At 54.4% G+C, this 20,494-nt stretch overlaps 1 protein-coding gene across 3 annotated transcripts in view; it reads left to right on the top strand.

Moving 5' to 3' along the window:
- ATP10A (ATPase phospholipid transporting 10A (putative)) overlaps nt 1-20,494 on the top strand; it is a 74,785-nt gene that overhangs the window by 42,102 nt on the left and 12,189 nt on the right. For 2 of the 3 annotated variants that reach the window (XR_008630755.1, XM_055143050.1), the window contains exons 3-12: nt 810-895; nt 2,506-2,612; nt 3,136-3,267; nt 4,606-4,736; nt 8,361-8,613; nt 10,829-11,040; nt 12,773-12,970; nt 16,473-17,046; nt 18,019-18,122; nt 18,518-18,665. Coding sequence is in view for 2 of the 3 variants with exons in the window: in XM_055143050.1 (XP_054999025.1) it covers nt 810-895; nt 2,506-2,612; nt 3,136-3,267; nt 4,606-4,736; nt 8,361-8,613; nt 10,829-11,040; nt 12,773-12,970; nt 16,473-17,046; nt 18,019-18,122; nt 18,518-18,665 (1,945 nt within the window). In the remaining variant the exon portion in view is untranslated. The remainder of the gene's footprint in view (nt 1-809; nt 896-2,505; nt 2,613-3,135; nt 3,268-4,605; nt 4,737-8,360; nt 8,614-10,828; nt 11,041-12,772; nt 12,971-16,472; nt 17,047-18,018; nt 18,123-18,517; nt 18,666-20,494) is intronic. The other variant, XM_004617498.2, reaches the window with a different exon arrangement.

The raw sequence follows: 20,494 nt of genomic DNA, 5'->3' as shown, positions 1-20,494 counted from the left end.
GGAAGTATGTTGTCACAGTGGGTGGCACCATTTTGGGGGATTTTCAATCCTTAGTGCATTTTTAGTACTGACCTGTCACTGGGTCCAGACAGTTCCAGTTTTGACCACCGTGCAATGTTTGGATAGAGGAAAGGGAAGGACCAGGCTGAAGACAAGAGCTCGTTTGTCAAAGGTCCTTTCGTGGTTCTCAGTTACACTAAAGGCTCATTCCCACCCTCTCCCTCCTGCTTCTCCCCACTCCAGGCTCTGTGAGGTCACTCTCTCAAAGACTTCAGAGTGGACCTGGATTTGTCATTAGTTCAGTTACCTAAGGAGCAGAGTAATATAGAAATTGTTGGCTCACATAGATTGTTTCAATACTTTTCTGTGGATGTCTGGGAAGAACTTGTTGAGCCCGTTAAGCAAGTGAGATTCCCTAAGTTCCTATTTTCCAGAGGGAATTTGCTTCTCTAAATCTGTAGCAAATGTGCAAGGTTCTGTTTTGCCTCGAGAAACGGCTTTGTTCCTTCCCATTATTTGTGGATTCCTTTTTTTTTTTTAATCTCTTAGTCTCTTTTAGCCACCAGCAAACTCACCAGGACTGTGCTACCAGTTGCTATACCTTTTGTGATCACTCATCAGCATTTATCCTGGGTGTGACAATGCAGAAGCCAAGCCGTGCTGGGTTGGCATTCTGCAGAGATCACTGAGCAGAGGGCTTGCATCAGATTCTCCTGCCAGGGATTCGAGCAGAAGAGTCGAGCAGTGAGCGTCTTGAAACAGCATCTTGCATGCAGCTTTTTCTGAAATATACCTGCTGCTCTTTCCAGGTCTCTGAATTCAATCCTCTGACGTTCACCAGTGTCATTGAGTGTGAGAAGCCAAACAATAACCTGACGCGGTTTCGAGGCTGCATGTGAGTGTTAAACATCCACCTGGCCTTGTCTTTCTCTCTGTCTCTCTCTCGTCATTTCTCTCTCTCTCTCTCCATCAGTGTTTTCTCTGCTCATCCTTTTATCTGCCCATCTATTTCATTTCTTCTATTCATCCAACTTTTAACTGTCTACTGTTCTTTCCATCCATCTTTATCTATCCATTCATCCATTCTTCAGTCTGTCTGTCCATCCATCCATCTTTCCTTCCAATCACCAACTCTCTAGGGCCAGAATAGAGAACATGAGTCAAGCAAGGAAGGAACTTGCTTTGCATGTGGCTGAGCTGGGTTCAATCCCCTGCACCCTGTATGATCCCCTGAGATGTAGGAGTGATCCCTGAGCACAGAGCCAGGAGAAAGATCTGAGTACTGCTGGATGTGACCCTAAAACCAAAAGCGAGAGAGAGAGAGCGAGAGAGAGAGAGAGAAACTTTCATGAACTTTCTGTCTATTCATCCATCCAACTTTTACTTAACCATTTATACCCATCCATCTTTCTATCCATTCATCCATATGCACTTTTGTCCATTAAGCTGTACTCAAGGATCACTCCTGTAAGTGTTTGGAGGTATACATACAGTGCTGGAAATCAAACTGGGCTTGACTGCATATAAGGCAATTACCTTAACACCTACTATCTTTCCACTTCATGAATTAATTTGAATTTTTTTTTGCTTTTTGGGTCACACCTGGCAATGCACAGGGGTTATTCCTGGTTCATGCACTCAGGAATTACTCCTGGCGGTGCTCAGGGGACCATATGGGATGCTGGAAATCGAACCCGGGTCGGCCGCGTGCAAGGCAAACGCCCTACCCGCTGTGCTATCGCTCCAGCCCCAATTTGAAAATTTTTAAAGATTATTTTCCATAGCCTCTATATTCAGTGATGTCACTCTATGGAGTCGACCCCCAATTTAAGAAACCAGACTAGGGAACTGGAGAGATAGCACAGCAGGGAAGGCATCTGCACACCACTGGCCCAAGTTTGGTCCCCAGAATCCCGTAGGGTCCCCTGATCACCACCAGGACAGATCTCAGCAGAGCCAGGAGTAAGCCCTGAGCACTGCTGGATGTGTCCCCAAACAAACAAACTATGTATCTGGTCTACCAGCTGTGCATACCCACTGTTTACTTCACTCCTCTGTATGCTGGGGAGAATCCCCACCGGACCTTATCATGGGTGCAAAGTGAATTGGATTTAGCACCCCTCAACCTTTTAGAGTGGGGGTTCTTAACACAGAAATTCCAGGGCCAGGAGTTGGAGACCCTGTGGGGAACTACTGTTTGAAGTCAGGATGGATCCCTGGCATGTGGGCAGGTGGGCGGGCAGGAGTGGTACAGGGAAGAAGTGAGCAAGGGGCACATGGGTAAGCCAGCTGGCATGCCAAGAGGGCCATGTGCAGACACAGACACAGGGACCTATTCCTGGGGGCTTGCAGAAGTCCAGGAACTCTGACCTCCAGTGGCCCCGGCAGAGACGTTCCTGACAAAGCACTGGCCCTCCCCTATCCTGAGGGGGCAGGTTCCAGGTTCCAGTTGTGCCTGAACTGGAGCCCGTGCCCCTGCTGACTATCCCCTGCCATGCTCCACAGTGTCCATGACAACGGAAAGAAGGCAGCACTGCACAAGGAAAACCTGCTGCTCCGCGGCTGCACCATCCGCAACACAGAGGCCGTGGTGGGCATCGTGGTCTACGCAGGTAGGCTGAGGGCGTGGTCTACGCAGGTAGGCTAAAGGACTTGGTTTACAGAGTAGACTGAGGGGCTTGGTCTATGCAGGTAGTTTGTGGGCATGGTCCACATTGGTAGGCTGTGAGGGCAGGGCTGGTCTACATGGGTAGGCTGGGTGGGGGCATGGACCACTCTGGCAGGCATGGTGGAGCGTGCTCAGTGTCACCTTACTGTGCCCAAGCACTCAGCCATCATGTCCCCCTCTGGGTGCTGCTCCTATTCTCATAAATCCACCAGGGCCAGAAAGATAGTCAAGCAGATAGGATACTTGCCTTGCACATGAACAATCCAGGTTTGATCCTGGACACCCCATAGGGTCCCCTAGTCCCTTCAGAGTGATCCCAAAGCACAGAGACAGGAGTATTCCTTGATCACATGTGACCCCAAAACAAACTTAAAGGCACACCTAGGCCATTTTCTGCTCTGGATTGAGCTTCTCCCATGGCTCTGTTGTGCTTCCTGCACTGGCTTCCGGCCCCTCTCCTCACCCAGGACACGAGACCAAAGCGCTACTGAACAACAGCGGGCCCCGCTACAAGCGCAGTCAGCTGGAACGGCAGATGAACTGTGACGTGCTCTGGTGCGTTCTGCTCCTTGTCTTCATGGCTCTCATCTCCGCCATCGGTGAGTCCCTGCAGCACTCCCACCTGTGACCCCGGGACCCCTCTAGCCCCCCGCCCCACTTTTGGACTGGGCTGAGATGCTGTTCACAGGCGTACCAGCCCCTATATAAGAGTCCCCGGGGATGAGACTGGGAAAGAGCTGTAGGGTTGACACCAGGGTTATAGATACAGCCACAGCCCTGGGGCCAGCCTTCACAGTGAGCATTAGGAACTTGACCATGAGCTAGACACCAGGACGTGCCACTTGGGAAGCCCAGGAAAGGTGAAGATGCATTATTTAAATCCTGGGGAGGGGCAAGCTGCCGGGCTGTGATTGGCCCCTGCTGGTGTCTGAGAGAGCACAGTGTGGGGGCACTAGAGCTGTGCCCCCTGGAAAATGCTTCCACACCATCCCCTGCCGAGCGGCAACCACACTGTCTCCACTGATCTAAAAAGGGGGTGAGGCTAGCTGCTAAGGGCTCCTGGGTAACCTGCTAGCCTGGTCTGCTTCAGCCTCTCTGAGATGGGACACATAAAGACAGTGGCCAGAGCTTATGAAGACCCCGGGGTTTCATGAGATTCATACTAGGAAGTCATGCTCTGGAGCCCGATACAGAGCAGAAGGAGCTAGGTTGCAGGTTTGGCATGTGGCAGGGCCAGGTTCCATCCCTGGCACTTCTGGACCCCCTGCACTGCACAGGATGGCCCCCGAATGAAACCAAACCCTCTCCCTAGAAGAAATTTCCCCCTGAGACTCAGTCCCAACCAGCTGGGAGGGTGAACTTAGTGTTGTCTTGCAGAAGTGGACTGATTCTCTGGGACCCTGTAGCCCGCATGCTCTAGTGCAACGTTGCTTTAATAAAATGGGAGGAGGTGCTCCCTCAGAGGTGCTCAGGGGCTCCAGGTGCCATCCCGCACTGCCCTTGAGTGTTCAGACCTGATGCTGTGAGGCTGCTCGGGTCCAGCTGTGCTAGAGGTACAGGACTTGGTGCTCAGAAGATCCTGGGTGACAGGGATCAAACTTGGGGCCTTGCACATGTGAGGCATACATGTGCTACCTTCCTGGCTCCAATAGGGAAAAAAATTTTCAATCACAGCTTTTATTTCTTGGGACCCCATGGCAAATGCAGGGGCAGCCCCAGCTCCTGACGGGCACTGTTGGGTGGGGCGCAGCTGGCATGGGAGAGAGTTTGGTTCCACTGCTTCAGGGCTCGACCAGCACTGCACGCTCCACAGGGACCAAGTGGCCTCATAATCCAGAATGTGGCTCCTCCGGGCTGTCTTCCCCCGTGTCCATGCACACGAGCTAAGTCCTTTCTCTTCTCTTGCATGAATCTTTTCCCTTGGAACATCACGGCAGGACATGGACTGTGGGTCCAGCGCTATCAAGAAAAGCAGTCATTGTTTGACGTGCCCAAGGCGGACGGCAGTGACTTGTCCCCTGCCACAGCCGCGGTGTACTCCTTTTTGACGATGGTCATTGTTCTCCAGGTACCGTGTTCACACTGAGAGTCCATTCCCATTCTGCAGAGTCCCTCCTCCTCCTCCTCCTCCTCCTCCTCTCCTTCTCCTCTGCTTTCTCCTCTTCTTCCTCCTCCTCGTCCTCCACCTACCTCTACACTCTGCAGCCAGTATGGCCCCTGCACTCGACAAAGTGGCCTTGAACTTCCTATTCCCACTCAAGTTAGCTCCAGGATGATTCTTAGATGATAGTCAAGTTAAAATTTTCTCTTGGCTGCTTTTCAGACTGTTGTGGGGGCAGAGATGGGCTTCCCAAGTAGCCCCCGGGAGTTCTGGGATCCCCACTAGTAAGTCTTTGTCCACCAGGCCAGTGGTTCCATACAGGGCCCCGGGTATGTGGTACTGCTCGGCTCTGCAGTGCTAGGGATGACCCGGACTAGCATTTGGGGCATCCAGAGCCACATCTGGTGGCGTCCAGGACCCTGCAGGGATATACCCAGAAATGCTCAGGAGACTGCACAGTGCCAGGAATGGAACCCTGGCATGCATCTTCAGCCCCCACTGTCTCCTGGGCTCAGCTGTAAGGTATTTGCAAGGGGGTCTGATTAGTGTTAGATGATTTTCTCATCCAACTGCCAACTGCTCCTTAAGATTGGGGGGGCAGTCAGTGAGAACTTGCATGCTCCCAACCCAGTTTCAATTCCCAGCACCATATACAGCCCCCCAAGTCCCACCAGGAGTGATCCCTGAGCACAGAGCCAGAGGTAACCCCTGAGCACTGAGGATAGCCCACAGAGAGTCCCTAAACCTATTAAACTTTATTTTGGCATAACTTTGGATTTACATACAAATTAGTTACAGAAAATTGGGCAATGGTGTGACCATCAGGGAGGTTTCTCTGACACCAACACAACCCTGTCCTCCAGGCTTGCGTCAGACTAGGGAACCAACCTCAGCGCCTTGTCAGGAGCTATAAGTGCTCACTTGGAAAGTGCTCAGCGTTACTTTCTGTTTTCTGACTTAGCTGAAGAGTCCATTCAGCAAATCTCATCTCATGGGAGAACATTTCTTCAGTGGTGGTGGTGGTGGTAGCAGCAGTGGAGGAGGAAGAAGTGGTGGTGGCGGGAGCCTCATAGAGTGGTGATGAGGTAACAGCAATGGTGGTGGCAGTAGTGATTGTGGCGAGTATAGGCGCAGTCCTGGTGGTAGTGTCGCACAGTAGTTATGGTAGTGGACATGTGGCATGGTACTACTAGTAACAACAGTGGAGGTAGAAGTAGTGCTGTTAGTGGTTATGGAAGTGGAAATGTAGTCGTGACACTAGTAGCAATGGCAGTCAAAGTGTTGTGGTTCTACTAGCAGAAATGGCAGTGGAAGTGTGGTGTTGGACTAGGGGTACTAGCAGTGCTGGCAGTGGAGTGCAGTAATGGAGGTATTGGTACCAGCTGTGCTGGCAATGTAGTGCAGTGATGGGAGATGGTAGTACTAGCAGTGCTAGCAGTGGAGTGCAGTGATGGGGTATTAGTACCAGTAGTGCTGGCAGTGGAGTGCAGTGATGGGGGATGGTGGTACCAGCAGTGCTGGCAGTGGAGTGCAGTGGTGGGGATGGTGGTACCAGCAGTGCTGGCAGTGGAGTAGAGTGATGGGGGTATTGGTACCAGCAGTGCTGGCAGTGGGCTGCAGTGATGGGAGATGGTGGTACCAGTGGTGCTGGCAGTGGAGTAGAGTGATGGGGGTATTGGTACCAGCAGTGCTGGCAGTGGACTGCAGTGATGGGGGATGGTGGTACCAGCAGTGCTGGCAGTGGACTGCAGTGACGGGGGATGGTGGTCCCAGCAGTGCTGGCAGCGGAGTGCAGTGGTGGGGATGGTGGCAGCAGTCCGCACCATCCTCCCCGTGTAGCTGCAGACTCACATTCCTCCTCGCTGGCTGCCCTCACTATCCCAGAGCCTGGAGGGCCTGTGAATGTGGGACGGGCCAGGAGCTGATGGGCGAGCTTTCTCAGAGCCCCTGTGTTGCAGGAAACTCTGCTGGGTGTTGCAGCAGCACACAGTGGACAGCTCCATTCTGGGCAGTGCCAAGCCTTTGCAGCAAGCAGGGTCCCATTCTCACTGCCATGCACTTGCATCGCCGCACCTACCTCCAGCACCCGCTTTCTGTAAACTGACTCTATGCCCTCACGTGTTTCCTAGTGGAGTCATTGAGGCCTTGAGAGATAATACTGGGAACTTTTCTGGGGACTCTAAGGGAGTCCACAGTTTCTCATATTTCCGGAACGTTTTAGCCCAATTTTTGGCCACGTGTTTGGCATGTTATATTTGTGTCAGGGCAAACAATGATCTAATAGATGTTTTCTTTGCAGAGTGGCAGAGTTCCTCACCTCCCCTGGTGGCTGGAAAATGTCCAGTTGACTCCCCTCACCCCTTTCAAATGCAGCTGAGGGCTGGAGGGATGGTACTGGACGTAAGAGACTTGCCTAGCATGACACCAACCTGGGTTCTATTTCTAGCACCATGTAGGGTCCCCTAAGCCCTGCCATGAGTGATCCCTGAGCACAGGGCCAGGAGTAAGGCCTGAGTAAGGCCCTTTTGTTTGGGGGTTCAATGCTAGATGTGAGCCCCCAAACAAAAGAACCGAATGCACAATGGAATCTTTGTGTCATTGCTAAGCTATATGGACTGTCTCCAGTGAGTTACTTCCTTACCATTGAGGGTGTGTCTCTTTCAAACTTTTTCCCCATCTTTTGCTCAGCTCTCAGCCCTGTACCTGTCTGCCATGCCTCAGTCTGTTCTTCCTATCTATGAATTTGTTTTACTGAGATCCACAGGCAAGTGGGATCCTACAGCATTTGTCTGCCAGACTGACGTGGCTAATCCTTATTCCTGGAAATAAAGGGCATTCCCACATTGCATGGGTCCCACCGTAGGTGTGGCCCTTCATAGGTGTGGCATTAATTAGTGGCACTGATGACCTGGAGAAGGTATTTGTACCTGGCAATTTGCCCTGTTTCTCCACACAAGAAAGGAAGGGGTGGTAAATGGGGAGATAGATATTGGTACTCTGGCTGTTCTCTGCATCTTCTCTGCTTTGCTCTGCACTGGCACAATCACAAGGCTGCCTGCAATGTGAAACCAGCCCCTGGAAGGTTCTCTTCCAGGCTGCAGGGGAGAGGGGTGGCAGCGGGAGGGAGGGGGAGGGGGGCCTAGCCGTCCACGGACAGGTTCTGCCCCTTAGAGTGCCCTGGGGTGCGAGATGCCCAGGCCTCTGAGGGTGCTGTGTTTCTCACTCTGCCCCGGGATGCGAGGTGCCCAGGACTCTGAATGTGTCTCACTCTCTCTGTTTCCTTTCCCAGCTTCTCTCAAGCCCAACTTAGTAACCCGGAAGCGCTTGCTTCTCTCAAGCCCAGGTCACCACACTTCCAGACAGCACTAGTGGACTTCTGCTCTGCGCCGGCCCCGGGGCTGTCCTAGTTTAAACTCTTTGCCAATGTCCTAATCCTTTTCCAATACTGACTCTAAGCCACGCTCTTGAAGCTCGCCAAGGTACGGTACAGCCCCTGCTTGCTTGTGCCGTGGCCCTCTGTCAGAATAGCTTGCACGGCGCCCCACTCCCCATCTGCGCGGCCGCTCACACCCTGTGCCTCGTGTCTTGCAGGTGTTGATCCCCATTTCCTTGTATGTTTCCATTGAGATCGTCAAGGTGTGCCAAGTGTACTTCATTAACCAGGACACCGAGCTGTACGATGAGGAAACGGGCTCGCAGCTGCAGTGCCGGGCCTTGAACATCACAGAAGACCTGGGCCAGATCCAGTACATCTTCTCGGACAAAACCGGCACGCTCACTGAGAACAAGATGGTTTTCCGACGCTGCACGGTGTCTGGCATAGAATACTCTCATGATGCCAATGGTGAGTGTGTAATCACAAAAAAAATACATGAGTGCGGTGGCGGTGGCGGTCTCTCTCGCCTGCCATGTGTGTTCAGTGGCCATGAACCTTTCCCTACCTCGGCCTGCCGCTGCCACCAACAGATACATGAAGGAGGGAACAGGGCACCAGGCTGGTGGGTGATCAGCTGCCATTTATTCTAATCTCCATCCTGCTGTTTATTCCATTCTCCCAATGCACCTGTTCCAGTCTCACTAAGCGCTCCATTCAAGTCTCACACTGCCCCTCATTCCCATCTCCTCCTCTCCCCCATGCTAGTCTCTCCATGCTTTGTCTCACACCGTGATCTCGTGCCCAACCTCCAGGCATTGCAGGTAGCAGCTACACCCAGGGAGGTAGCACAATCAACATGTGTAAAGGCCCTTCCTTCCAAGGGAGGCTCCTCCAAGATAAGACAAAGATCTCCTACAGCCAGGAGATCTGCTCAAGGGCCAAATACCATCCAAGGGTGTGTTTCTTCTTTCCTTAGTCCAACAAACATTTAAACATTAATCTTAATTCTACTTCTTAATATTAGTCATTTTGTATGGACACAGTAGGAGATACATTAAGCCTCTAGGGTGGCTCACTTGGAAACATCTCGCTATAGATCCCAGTGCTCAGATCAAATTAGTCTTTCCTAATCCTAGGAGGGTCCTAATTCAGTTGTTACTCTTTGGATCATGACAGAATTTGTCCATGACCATGCTCTTAACTTATAGTTGAGTATTATGGCACTTGGTCTGGTCCTTTTAAATGCCAGGGTACAGAGCTTACCCTGGGTCCATCCAGTCCCTCGTTGGGACCCTGCTTTTGGGTTGCTAGGAACTAAGGGCAACTGAGGCTAAAGTCGAGAAAGCAGATGTCCAGGAGTGAATATTATTCGGAATCAATTAACTCCCAAGTTACAAAAGCATAGCATTAACTGTCTACGTGTGTCTACACAAAAAGGACATTGCTCTGAAGTAAACTATGCAAAAGGAGATATGGGAAGGAGAAGAGCAATATTTACAAAATCAGAGATTGCTGAGGAATTTGACTTTACAGGTCACAGGTACTGCTTAAGGGAAATGAGTGATTAATAGGTAGAGAAAGCAGAGCACAGAGAACTTAAAGATAAATACAGAGGAATGGAGTGCTTTGGGGGCATTGTGATGGGTATTACTCAGTAAACCTGAGTTCCTTGTGGCAGAGGAGAAAGCAGAAACCAATGTTATCCACAGGTGAGCATGGGAACCAGCTTCTCGGGCCCAGACAAGGCGCACTGGTGCCCTAGGCACCTAGGTAGGGTTTCGGGGATAGCGCTGCCTGGGCGAGGCACACCTGGGATCTATTCCCAGCACCACTGACCCCCACCAGGAGTCACCCCTGAATAAAGAGCCCAGAAGAAACCTGAGTATTGCCCAGTGTGGCCCAAGAACAAAACAGCACTGTGCGTGGCACACACAAGTTTGCATGCACATTCAACAATCACGTATACACTTACAGACTCACACACACACACTCAGACACACATTCCTGTACTCACGCAGACTCTCAGAGATAGTCATATACTTGCACACACAGTCACCCACAGACACACACTCACACTCAGACACACTCACACATATACACCCAGACCTATGGACATACTTGCACACACACCCACACACACTGAGAGCCACTCACACAGACACACATACACATTCACAGATTCACATACTCACACATAGACACACAGACACACACATACAGACTCACCCACACTTACACACACACACACACACACACACAAGCATCCTCAGATACACATTCAAACATGCACCCACACCTTTGAGTACACTCTCACACTCACATAACTAACACTCAGATTCTCACACTCTCTCACACGCACACCCTACCCAGAGCCTGTCTACACCTGCTCAGATAGGCTGGCACTGTGGGAAGCCAGTCCCTGTCCACCTGGCTTATTTGTGGGGTGCGAGAGTCTGGCTGCCCTTGTACCCCCTCTGCCCCTGCCTTCAAGACTGTCTCAGCCTCAGGAGTCCGCGGTCGAGCCCTCCCATCTGTGAGGTGGGCTGGTGACCTCATCCCCTCCTAATCAGCTTGGCTAAAGGGCCGAGAAAGAGTGGGGGGAGGGGGCTGGTGTGAGCCATTGGGCTGTCTGCCCGGCCTCCCACGACCTGTCCCCCACCTGCCCATGCCTCTGTCCCCACAGCCCAGCGCCTGGCCAGGTACCAGGAGGTGGACTCAGAGGAGGAGGACACGATGCCCCGGGGCGGCTCCTTGCCCCAGCGCAGCAGCACGGATGGCCCACGGGCGCTGCATCGAAGCCACAGCACCAAGTCGCACCACCGTGTGGGCAGTTTCCGGGCTGAGGCCAGGCGGGCCAGCATGCGGGGCCAGCACACCGCCTTCAGCAGCCCCATGGTGAGCGCGGGGAGGCTGCCCTGCAGCCCTGCACCCTCCCTCATGCTCCCTGCTGCAGACCTGCCATGATCAAGGGGTGAGAGTGGTGGGGGGCTGCTAGGTTCCAGCGTCCAGCTCCACACACTGCCCAGGCACTGCCCAAAACCCAATGCCTGGCCTTTGTACAATTCCTGTGTCTGACCACTGCCCAAAACCTCACACACAGCCTTTTGCATGATTCCTGTGTCTGACCACTGCCCAAAATCCAATGCACACGGCCTTTGCATGACATCTGTGTCTGGTGATCTTCTGTGAGCACCTGTGGAGAGTCGGAGGGCACCTGTTCACCTATTCTGCCAAAGATGCCAGATAAAATATTGGAGTCAGAGAGATATTCCAGGGCTTAAGGCACTTAGTATGCATGCTGCACACTCCGGTTGGATTCCTGACACCACATATGGTCCCCTGAGCACTCTCAGGAATGACCCAGAGCACTAAGCCAGGAGAAGTAGTCCCTGAGCATCACTGGGTGCGGCCCTGATTATTTTTTAAATAATAAAAATAATCCTTCAGGGCAGGAACAGGACCAATAGCAGAGTGGAGAAGGCGTTTTTCTTGAGTACATCTGCTCCTGGATTAATCCCAAGCCCTGAGTGCAACCCAAACACTCAGGTCCCTAGAAAATTATGTACGCAAACAATTCTTTTCAAGAAAGTGTGGCTTATTTCAGGAAATAGAAGGTCTGGGGAAGGATGGAAAATGCTCACTGGTATGACATGCCTAATGTAGAACTGGTAGGAAATGCAAAAAAGTGATATTTGAAAAAGCAATTGGGTGGTATGAGCCAGAGTTACTCACATGATTTTTTGTTCTCCGACTGTTCCTGGTTCTGAGTAAGCTGCCCCTGGCCAGTATAACAGATATTTTTGGAGACATCTCTTTATGATAGGAACCTGGTTCTGTTATTATATAAAAGAATGCGTGTGGGGCAAGAGCATTAGGATAGCAGGGAAGGCTCTTGCCATGCACGTCCCCCCACCTCAAGGCACCCCATCTGGTTAGGTCCCCCAAGCACCATCAGGACTGATTCGTGAGTACAGAACCAGGAGGCCTGGGCACTGCTAGGTGTGAGATGCCCTTCGGGGGGAAAAAAAAGTGTACACCTCATTGCAAATTTAAAGTACATATCTTCACAATTAAAAATATACTTTAGGGGCTGGAGAGATAGGACAGCGGGTTAAGAGTTTGGCTTGCCTGCAGCCAATCAGGTTAAATTCCCCATATGGTCCTCCAAGCCCTGCCAGGAAGGATCTCTGAGTTCTGAGTCAGGAGCCAGCCCTGAGCATGGCCAGGTGTAGCATGCATGCGAACACACACAGACACACAGAGACACATACACAAAAAAACACATACGAGCTTAGGGGGCCAGAGAGATAGCACAGTGGGCAGGGCACTTGCCTTACATGCTGCTGTCCAGATTCGATCCCTCGTATTGCTTAAAGTCCCCAAGCACCGCCAGGAGCCATCCCTGAGCAGAGCCAGAAGTCAGCCCTGAGCACCACTGGATGTTGCCCCCAAAGCCAACATATGTAGATAAACAAATAGATCTAAAATCAATCGTCCTACTTTGACTGGTGTGCATGTGAGAGAAAGGTTTGTTCGCAGCCCCTAACAGAACCGAGCCTTGCCTTTACTCATCCCGGAGACCCTCGGCAAGGTCACGGGCCTCGGTGAGACTCCCGTCTCCTCCCAGGAGAAGGACATCACGCCCGACCCGAAGCTGCTGGAGAAACTGAGCGAGTGTGGGCGCTGCCTGGCCCGGGCTCGCTCCCACGAGCACCCGCTCGCGCTCCTCTCCCCGGAGCTCTCCGACGTCCTGGACTTCTTCATCGCACTCACCATCTGCAACACCGTGGTGGTCACAGCCCCGGAGCAGCCCCAGCAGAAGGAGGTGAGTGTTTATGTGGCCCAGAGACCCCGTCCCCAGCCCCTGGCAATCCCCAAGGTCGCCACAGCCCCGTAAAGCCCCCAAACCTCCTGAAATCCCCCTGCCACCCCCACAGCCCCCTCCAGTTCCCACAGCCCCCCACAACCCCCACAGTAGCCTGTAGTCATACCCAAAGTGCCCATAGTCCCCTGCAGTCTCCACAGCCCTACAGTCCCCCACAGTCCCCACAGTCCCCACAGTCCCCACAGCCCCACAGCTCCCCATAGTTCCCACAGTCCCCACAGCCCCCCACAGTCCCCACAGTCCCCACAGCCCCCCACAGTCCCCACAGCCCCACACAGCCCCCACAGCCCCACAGTCCCCACAACCCCACAGTCCCCACAGCCCCACTGTCCCCACAGTCCCCACAGTTCCTACAGCCCCCACAGCCCCACAGTCCCCACAGCCCCACAGTCCCCACAGTCCCCACAGCCCCCACAGTACCACAGTCCCCACAGTCCCCACAGCCCCACAGTCCCCACAGTCCCTACAGCCCCCCACAGTCTCCACAGCCCCCCACAGTCCCCACAGCCCCACAGCCCCACAGTCCCCAGAGCCCCACAGTCCCTACAGCCCCCACAGTCCCCACAGTCCCCACAGCCCCACAGTCCCCACAGCCCCACAGTCCCCACAGCCCCCACAGCCCCCACAGTCCCCACAGCCCCCACAGCCCCACAGTCCCCACAGTCCCCACAGCCCCCACAGCCCCACAGTCCCTACAGCCCCCACAGCCCCACAGTTCCCACAGTCCCCACAGCCCCCACAGCCCCAAAGTCCCCACAGCCCCACAGTCCCCACAGCCCCACAGTCCCCATAGTCCCCACAGTCCCCATAGTCCCCACAGCCCCCACAGTCCCCACAGCCCCACAGTCCCCACAGCCCCACAGTCCCACAGCCCCACAGTCCCCATAGTCCCCACAGTCCCACAGCCCCCCATAGTTCCCACAGTCCCCACAGCCCCCAACAGTCCCCACAGCCCCACATCCTCCCACAGCCCCACAGTCCCCACAGCCCCACAGTCCCACAGTCCCTACAGTCCCAGTCTCCACAGTTCCACAGTTCCCATGGTCCCCACAGCCCCCACGGTCCCCAGAGCCCCCATATCCCCCACGGTCCCCACAGCCCCCCACAGTTCCCATAGCCCCATCGAATCTCAGCCCATCCTTTCAGACGCCCCAGGTGATCTAAGGCTCCAGGGACGCCTGAGCTCTAAGCCCTCATCGCACAGATTCCTGAAGGGCCCAGTGGGAGGGGACAGATGTCAGTGATGCCCACCCATCTTGATATTTGAGGGGTACAGGCAACTTAAATGATCTAGTCAGACGTAGGGTTCTGGACTCACTCCAGAGGGCCAACACCATCTGGGGCACTCAGGGGAGAGTGGGACATGGCAACCACATCTGATGCCTAATGCGCCCTCAAACTCACCCCAGATCCAGTGGAGGGCCCTGTGGGTGGCAACTCTGCAATGCCCAAGCTGGTTTCCTGGGATATGTGTTAAAGCGAGAGCAGGTCAAGGTGCTCGGGGTCCTGTGGGACTCAGACACCCCCTGGGAACTGCATTCGGGTTAGGCAAGGTGGAAGGGTTTCCCAACACAGCCAAGGACATTTCACTGGGAAATCCAGGCTGGACATGAGCCATAGACCTCACCCCTCACACTGCCCACCCTGGTCTCTTCCCAACTGCCTGACTCTGCCCTTCTAGAAGGTTCCACAGATGGAGCCGCCATTGGTGGGCAAAGCCATATAATGTGACCAAGTAGATTCTGGCCTCTCTGTGGGACCAGCAGAACCCCACAAACTCAACTCTGTTCTGGAACCTGCTGAGGGCCCTGGGTCCAAGTGGATTCCCATGGACAGGTGACCCAGATGGTATGTTGGTGCTGCCAGCCCGGGATCAGAGCTGAGGCCCCAGAGTGATGCCGCTTCCCTCATCACCCACCACCCTTCTCATTGCTGGGCATTGGAGGTCAAGTCCAGTCTAATAGGCCTGAGGGAGATCCCAGATCTGTGCTCTGGGTTGCACTCGGGCTACTGTGCTCCAGGTCTTGGAGCCATAACCTGGGCCAAGAAGGCCTCTTCGTGAGGTGTGTTTCCATGCCAGGGCCCTGCAATGGCATGGAAGAAGAAGGGCTGTATTTCTGCCCTCCTTCCTGTGGAGTGCCTGCCTGGGAGGCAGCAATGGCTGGAGCTGCCACGAGTCCAGCCTGGATCATGCTCCTTTTTCAAGTCATGACAGGAAGGACCCAGGCATGTGGATCAGTGACCTAGTGCCCACTTTCCTATGTGTAAAGCCCTGCATTTAATTCCTGGCACACACAGAATTGAGATCAAAGTCATAGGATCAGAGAACAAGCACTGCGTGGCTAGCCTCGCAAGCACCTGACTTTTCAGGGGTCTGTTCAGGGGTCAATTTACAAACATGGGTCTGGGACCCAGGTTACAAAGACAAGAACAGAGCTGCCACTCTGGTTGGAATGTTCCAGCTTGGCTCTGAATTGAATGTCGAGTGGGAAATTGAACGAGGTGCATCCTGACCGTGGAGTGAAAAATCTCACTTCAGTGGCCTCTGAGTGTCACTGGAATTCTGATGTCTTACTCCAAGATAATTCACTGTTGTGTGGCGGCGGGGGGGGGGGAGTTAATGATTGGGGTTCTGAATTTGTGTTTCATTTGTTTAGAAAATATGCAGGAGGCTGGGGTAGTTCTATGATTATTTAAAATGTGATGGAGAGGCCAGAGAGATAGTACAGTGGGGAAGGTATTTGCATGTGACCTCCAGGTTTCATTCCCAGCACCCCAGAGGGGTCCCACTTGGAGTGATCCCTAAGCACAGAGCCTAGAGTAATCCCTGAGCACCAATTGGTGTGGCCCCAACCAAAACAAAATGGCAGATGCAGTTCAAAGGAAGGTAGAACCTAGTCACTTGTTAAATGACTTCAGTAAAAGAAGGATTGGGGAGAAACTTAAAGAGATCGGGTTCCGTCCCCAGCACTGCACCCCCACCCCCTTCCCCAAGTGCCTCAGGGTGTAGCTCTGTCAGACCCCAAACATCACCTGGGTAACCCATTCTCAGTTCTCCTCATCCAGCCTCACCCACCAGCCCGTTTGGCCGAGTATTATAGCAAGTGATACCAGGGCACCCCCAGTATGCCTGGAGACGTGCCCAGATACAGAAAAGAAACAGCAACTGGGGTTTGTGTCAGGAAGTCTGAAGCTTTACTGCAAACTGGGGAGCAGTGGAGGATGGGACCCAGGGGGACCGTGGGGTGCTGTGCCTGGCTCAGACACTCCAAACCGCCTGCACTGTGAAAACAGGAGAGGGGAGGGGTGCAGGAACCGCCTACCTTGGGGTCAATGTTCAGTGTCCGCGCCCAGATGTGGGGCTCAGCACTGGCTTTATTAAGTTGGAGGAGACCCTGGTGGCAGACCCCGGGGTCACCAGGTCACGCCCCCTGGCCCGCAGATGAGGGTGAAGCTGGACCTGAAGTCGCCGGTGAAGACCATCGAGGATTTCCTCCGTCGCCTCTCCCCCAGTCGCCTCACGGTGGGCAGCAGCAGTGGCCTGAGCACCCACAAGCCCGGCTCCAAGTCGGGGCCCACCCTGCTGAGGGCCCTGTCCGGCGATGGTGCGCTGGGGGACCTGGAAAACACGCTGGGCACCGTCACGCCGTCCGTCACCACCACCACCAGCAATGGCTACAGCAGCAGCAGCAGCGCGGCGGCCGAGCGCACGCTGGACTCCGAGGCCTCGGGCGAGCGTCCACTGCGCTACGAGGCCGAGAGCCCCGACGAGGCGGCGCTGGTCTACGCGGCGCGCGCCTACCAGTGCGCCCTGGTGGGCCGCGGGCAGGACCAGCTGTCGGTGGAGCTGCCCCAGCTGGGCCGCCTCACCTTCGAGCTCCTGCACACGCTCGACTTCGACTCCATCCGCAAGAGGATGTCGGTGGTGATCCGCCACCCACTCACCCACGAGATCAACGTCTACACCAAGGGCGCCGACTCGGCCGTCATGGACGTGCTGCTGCCCTGCTCAGCAGGTACCGGCCACACCCCGGGGCCAGGTGCAGATTCTGTGCCTTCAGCTGTCTCTGGGGTGAAGTGATTTTTGTTTTTATTTTCTTTCTATGGGGATTGGGGGTGGTGGGGCCACTCCCGCCAGGGCTCAGGGCTTCCTCCTGGCTCTGTGCTCTGAGATCACTTTTGCTAGGGCTCAGGGACCTAGGGCCCCAGGAACAAAACCCAGGTCAGCCTGAACCCTGTGCTATGGCTTCAGTCCTTAGAGTAAAGCTACTTTTTTCCATGGAAATGGCAAGTGTCCCTTATTCTCTGACTGCCCCTGATGTCCAGTAAGCTGCCCCAGACACTCACAGGTAATTTTGGAGATACCACTTTATGATAGGACCCTGTTTCCATTATTCTATGACAGAAAGTGGTCTGTGTTTCACTTCATATTTAAGGTACGTGTTTTCACAACTAAAAATCCAGTCTTGGGGTCACTTGCCAAGAGCCCCAACAAGGGCTTCCTACTGGCTTGTAGCTCCTCCTTGCATGTAGCTGACCCAGATTTGATCCCCAGCACCATATATGGTCCCTTGAGCCCCTCAGAGAAGGAGGAGAGGAGGAGGAGGAGGAGGAGGAGGAAGTAGAGATGAAAGAGGAGGAGGTGATAGTAATGAAAGAGGAAGAAGAGGAGGAGGAGAAAGAAGAGGAAGAGGAAAAAGGAGGAAGAGGAGGGTAATGTTGGTGGAGGAGGAGGTAGAGGAGGAGGAAGGAGGAGGAGAAGGAAGAGTAAGTCATCTGTCAGTTTGACTGAAAAAAAATGAGAAGAAAGGAGAAGACAGAGGAGGGGAGTGGTGGGGGGCAGAAAGTGGTGGGGAGGGAAGAAGGGGGAGAGAGAGAAGTGGGCAGGATGCAGAGAGGAGGAAGTGGGTGACTGCTGTCCTGCACCCACCTGTACCCAATGGGCCCATGGTTCTTCCTCATCCACTTCCTGCTCCCGCCTGCCCTAGATGATGCCCGAGCCCGGCACCAGAGGAAGATCCGCAGCAAGACGCAGGCCCACCTGGACCGCTATGCCATGGAAGGGCTGCGCACGCTCTGCATCGCCAAGAGGGTGAGCCGGGGCAGTTGCACCCCAGACAGCCCCAGGATAGCCCCCAGCCCAGGACACCTCCAGGATACCTCAGGACTCCCCCAGCCAGGACACCCCCAATCCCCCCAATCCCAGGGCACCCCCACATCAGTCTCCAGGACACCCCAGGGCACCTCCCAAGGCACTCACCCCCTAGGCTATCCCCCCAGGATACCCCAGCCACCAGGACACTCGCCCCCAGAGAACACCCGGCTCCCAGAACACTGCAGCCCTTAGGACACACCCCCAGGATAGCCCCCAGGACACCCACCCAGGACCCCCACCCCCAGAAGTGCCCCCCAGAACCCCCAAGGCCCCCTCGCCAGGCCCCCTCACCCCTAGCGCTGCTGCTGGGCCCTGGGCTCCCCGTCCCACAGGTGCTGAGCAGGGCCGAGTACACGCACTGGCTAAAGCAGCACACAGAGGCCGAGGCGGCCATGGAGAACCGGGAGGAACTGCTGTTCCAGTCTGCCAGCCGGCTGGAGACGCACCTGCACCTGCTGGGTGAGGCCGCGCCCCTGCCAGGTAGCCCCTCCACCCCCAGACTGCCTGCTTCCCCCACCAGCCTGCTGGCCCCCCCCCGAAACAGAGGAGGGAAGAGCCCAGCTTCCTGAAATGTTTGGGAAGCATCGAGAAGAAAGGGTGGCCAGCACAAGTCAGCATACTGCAGTGGCAGCCAGCACCAGTCAGCATACTGCAGTGGGTGAAGTGGAACAGCACTTTGCCCTGCAGTCCTAGCAGGCGCTGTGTTCACAGCCGGGCACAGGAGTCTGTTCCCTGCATCCGTCTTGGAATATTGAAGAATTGGGATAGGAGTCACTATCATATGCTAGCATATGTGTGGGATTAGTCCTGCCCTGCCCTCCCGTCTCCTCCGCTTCCTTCCCCTCCCCTGCACTGCCCACCCGTCACCTGCCATTCCCTTTCTTCCCCTCCCCTGCATCTCCCTTTCCTCCCCTCCCCTGTACTACCCTCCCCTGCATTGCCCTCCCCTCCCCTCCTCTTCACTGACTTCTCCTCCCCTTCCCTGCATTGTCTTCCCCTCCCTCCCGTCTCCCTCTCTTACCCACTTCCCAAGCATTGTTCAGGAGGTCCAGGAGGGGCCCGAGTGAGAGTACTACAGGTAGGGCATTTGCGTTGCACACAGTCAATCCCCAGCATCCCATTGGGTCAATCCCCTGAGCCCACCAGGAGTGAGCCCTGAGCACAGCTGGGTGAGGTCCCAAAACAACAGGTGATCCGGGACCTCCTGCAGGGATTCTCGGCCAACCCCAGGGCCAGGACTCAGTGATGCCCCGAGGAGATGACCCAGGTCACCCTGTGGTGCTCAGGGGTCCACAAGGCCACTCGCATTGGTGTTGCAGGGATGGTGTGATCAGGGGCAAGCTCAGGCCAGCCACATGCAACGCCTGGTGGCTTTCACCCTGGTCCTGAGTCTCTGACCTGTCTTCTCCTTGGAGTCAACCCAACACGCCCAGTGCTCAGGAGTGACCTCTAGCAGAGCTTGGGGGGCTGGAGGTGGTGCCAGGGGGTCAAACCAGGGTGGGCTGCATGCAATGCCAGCATCTTACCTGTCTTACCTCCTGTGCTCTCTCCCTGGCCCTGAGTAATTATTTGTATTTGCAGGGACAGGGGGTGTGTGAAGGGGTAGGCTGGAGCCACACCCACAGTGCTTAGTGATTGCTCCTGTCTCTGTGCTCAGGGGACATAGGGAGGGCAGGGAGTGAACTGAGTCCCAGCTGCTGCACCTGGAGGGCAAGCACGTCCAATCCACCTCCTCCTGCTGTTCCCCCACTGCTGAGTCGAGAGAGCTGGTGAAAGCATGTGTGCGTATGTATATGCGTGTCTGACTGTGTGTGAGGGGGGTGCATGTGTCTATGTGTGTGCATGTGTGAATGTGTGTGCATTGTGAGTGTATGTGTCTCTGTGTATGTAATGTGTATGTGTATTTACTGATGCCCGTTCAAGTAAATCGATGAGCAACGGGGTGTATCTATGTGTCTGAGTGCATGTAATGGGCATGTGTGTATCTGTGTGTATGTGTGCATGTGTGTCTTTGTGTACCTGTGTGCATGTGTGTATGTGTGAGTGTGTGTATGTGTATATGTGTCTATATGTGTCTGTGAGTGTGCATGTGCATATGTAGTGTGTCTCTGTATGTGTATATATGTGCATGATTATGTGTATGTGTGTTCATTTGTGTTCATGTGTACATTTGTGTGTGCATGTGTCTGTGTATTATGTAGATGTGTATGTTTGCATGAGTGTGCATGCATCGTATGTAGTGTGTCTGTGTATATGTATGTGCATGCGTGTGTGTACATGTATGAATATGCATTCGTGTGTGCATGTGT

The sequence above is a fragment of the Sorex araneus genome, chromosome 6 (assembly GCF_027595985.1).
Source record: "Sorex araneus isolate mSorAra2 chromosome 6, mSorAra2.pri, whole genome shotgun sequence".
Taxonomy (NCBI): Eukaryota; Metazoa; Chordata; class Mammalia; order Eulipotyphla; family Soricidae; genus Sorex; species Sorex araneus.
Note: the sequence above shows the minus strand (reverse complement) of the source record. Positions and strands in the feature narration are given on the sequence as shown.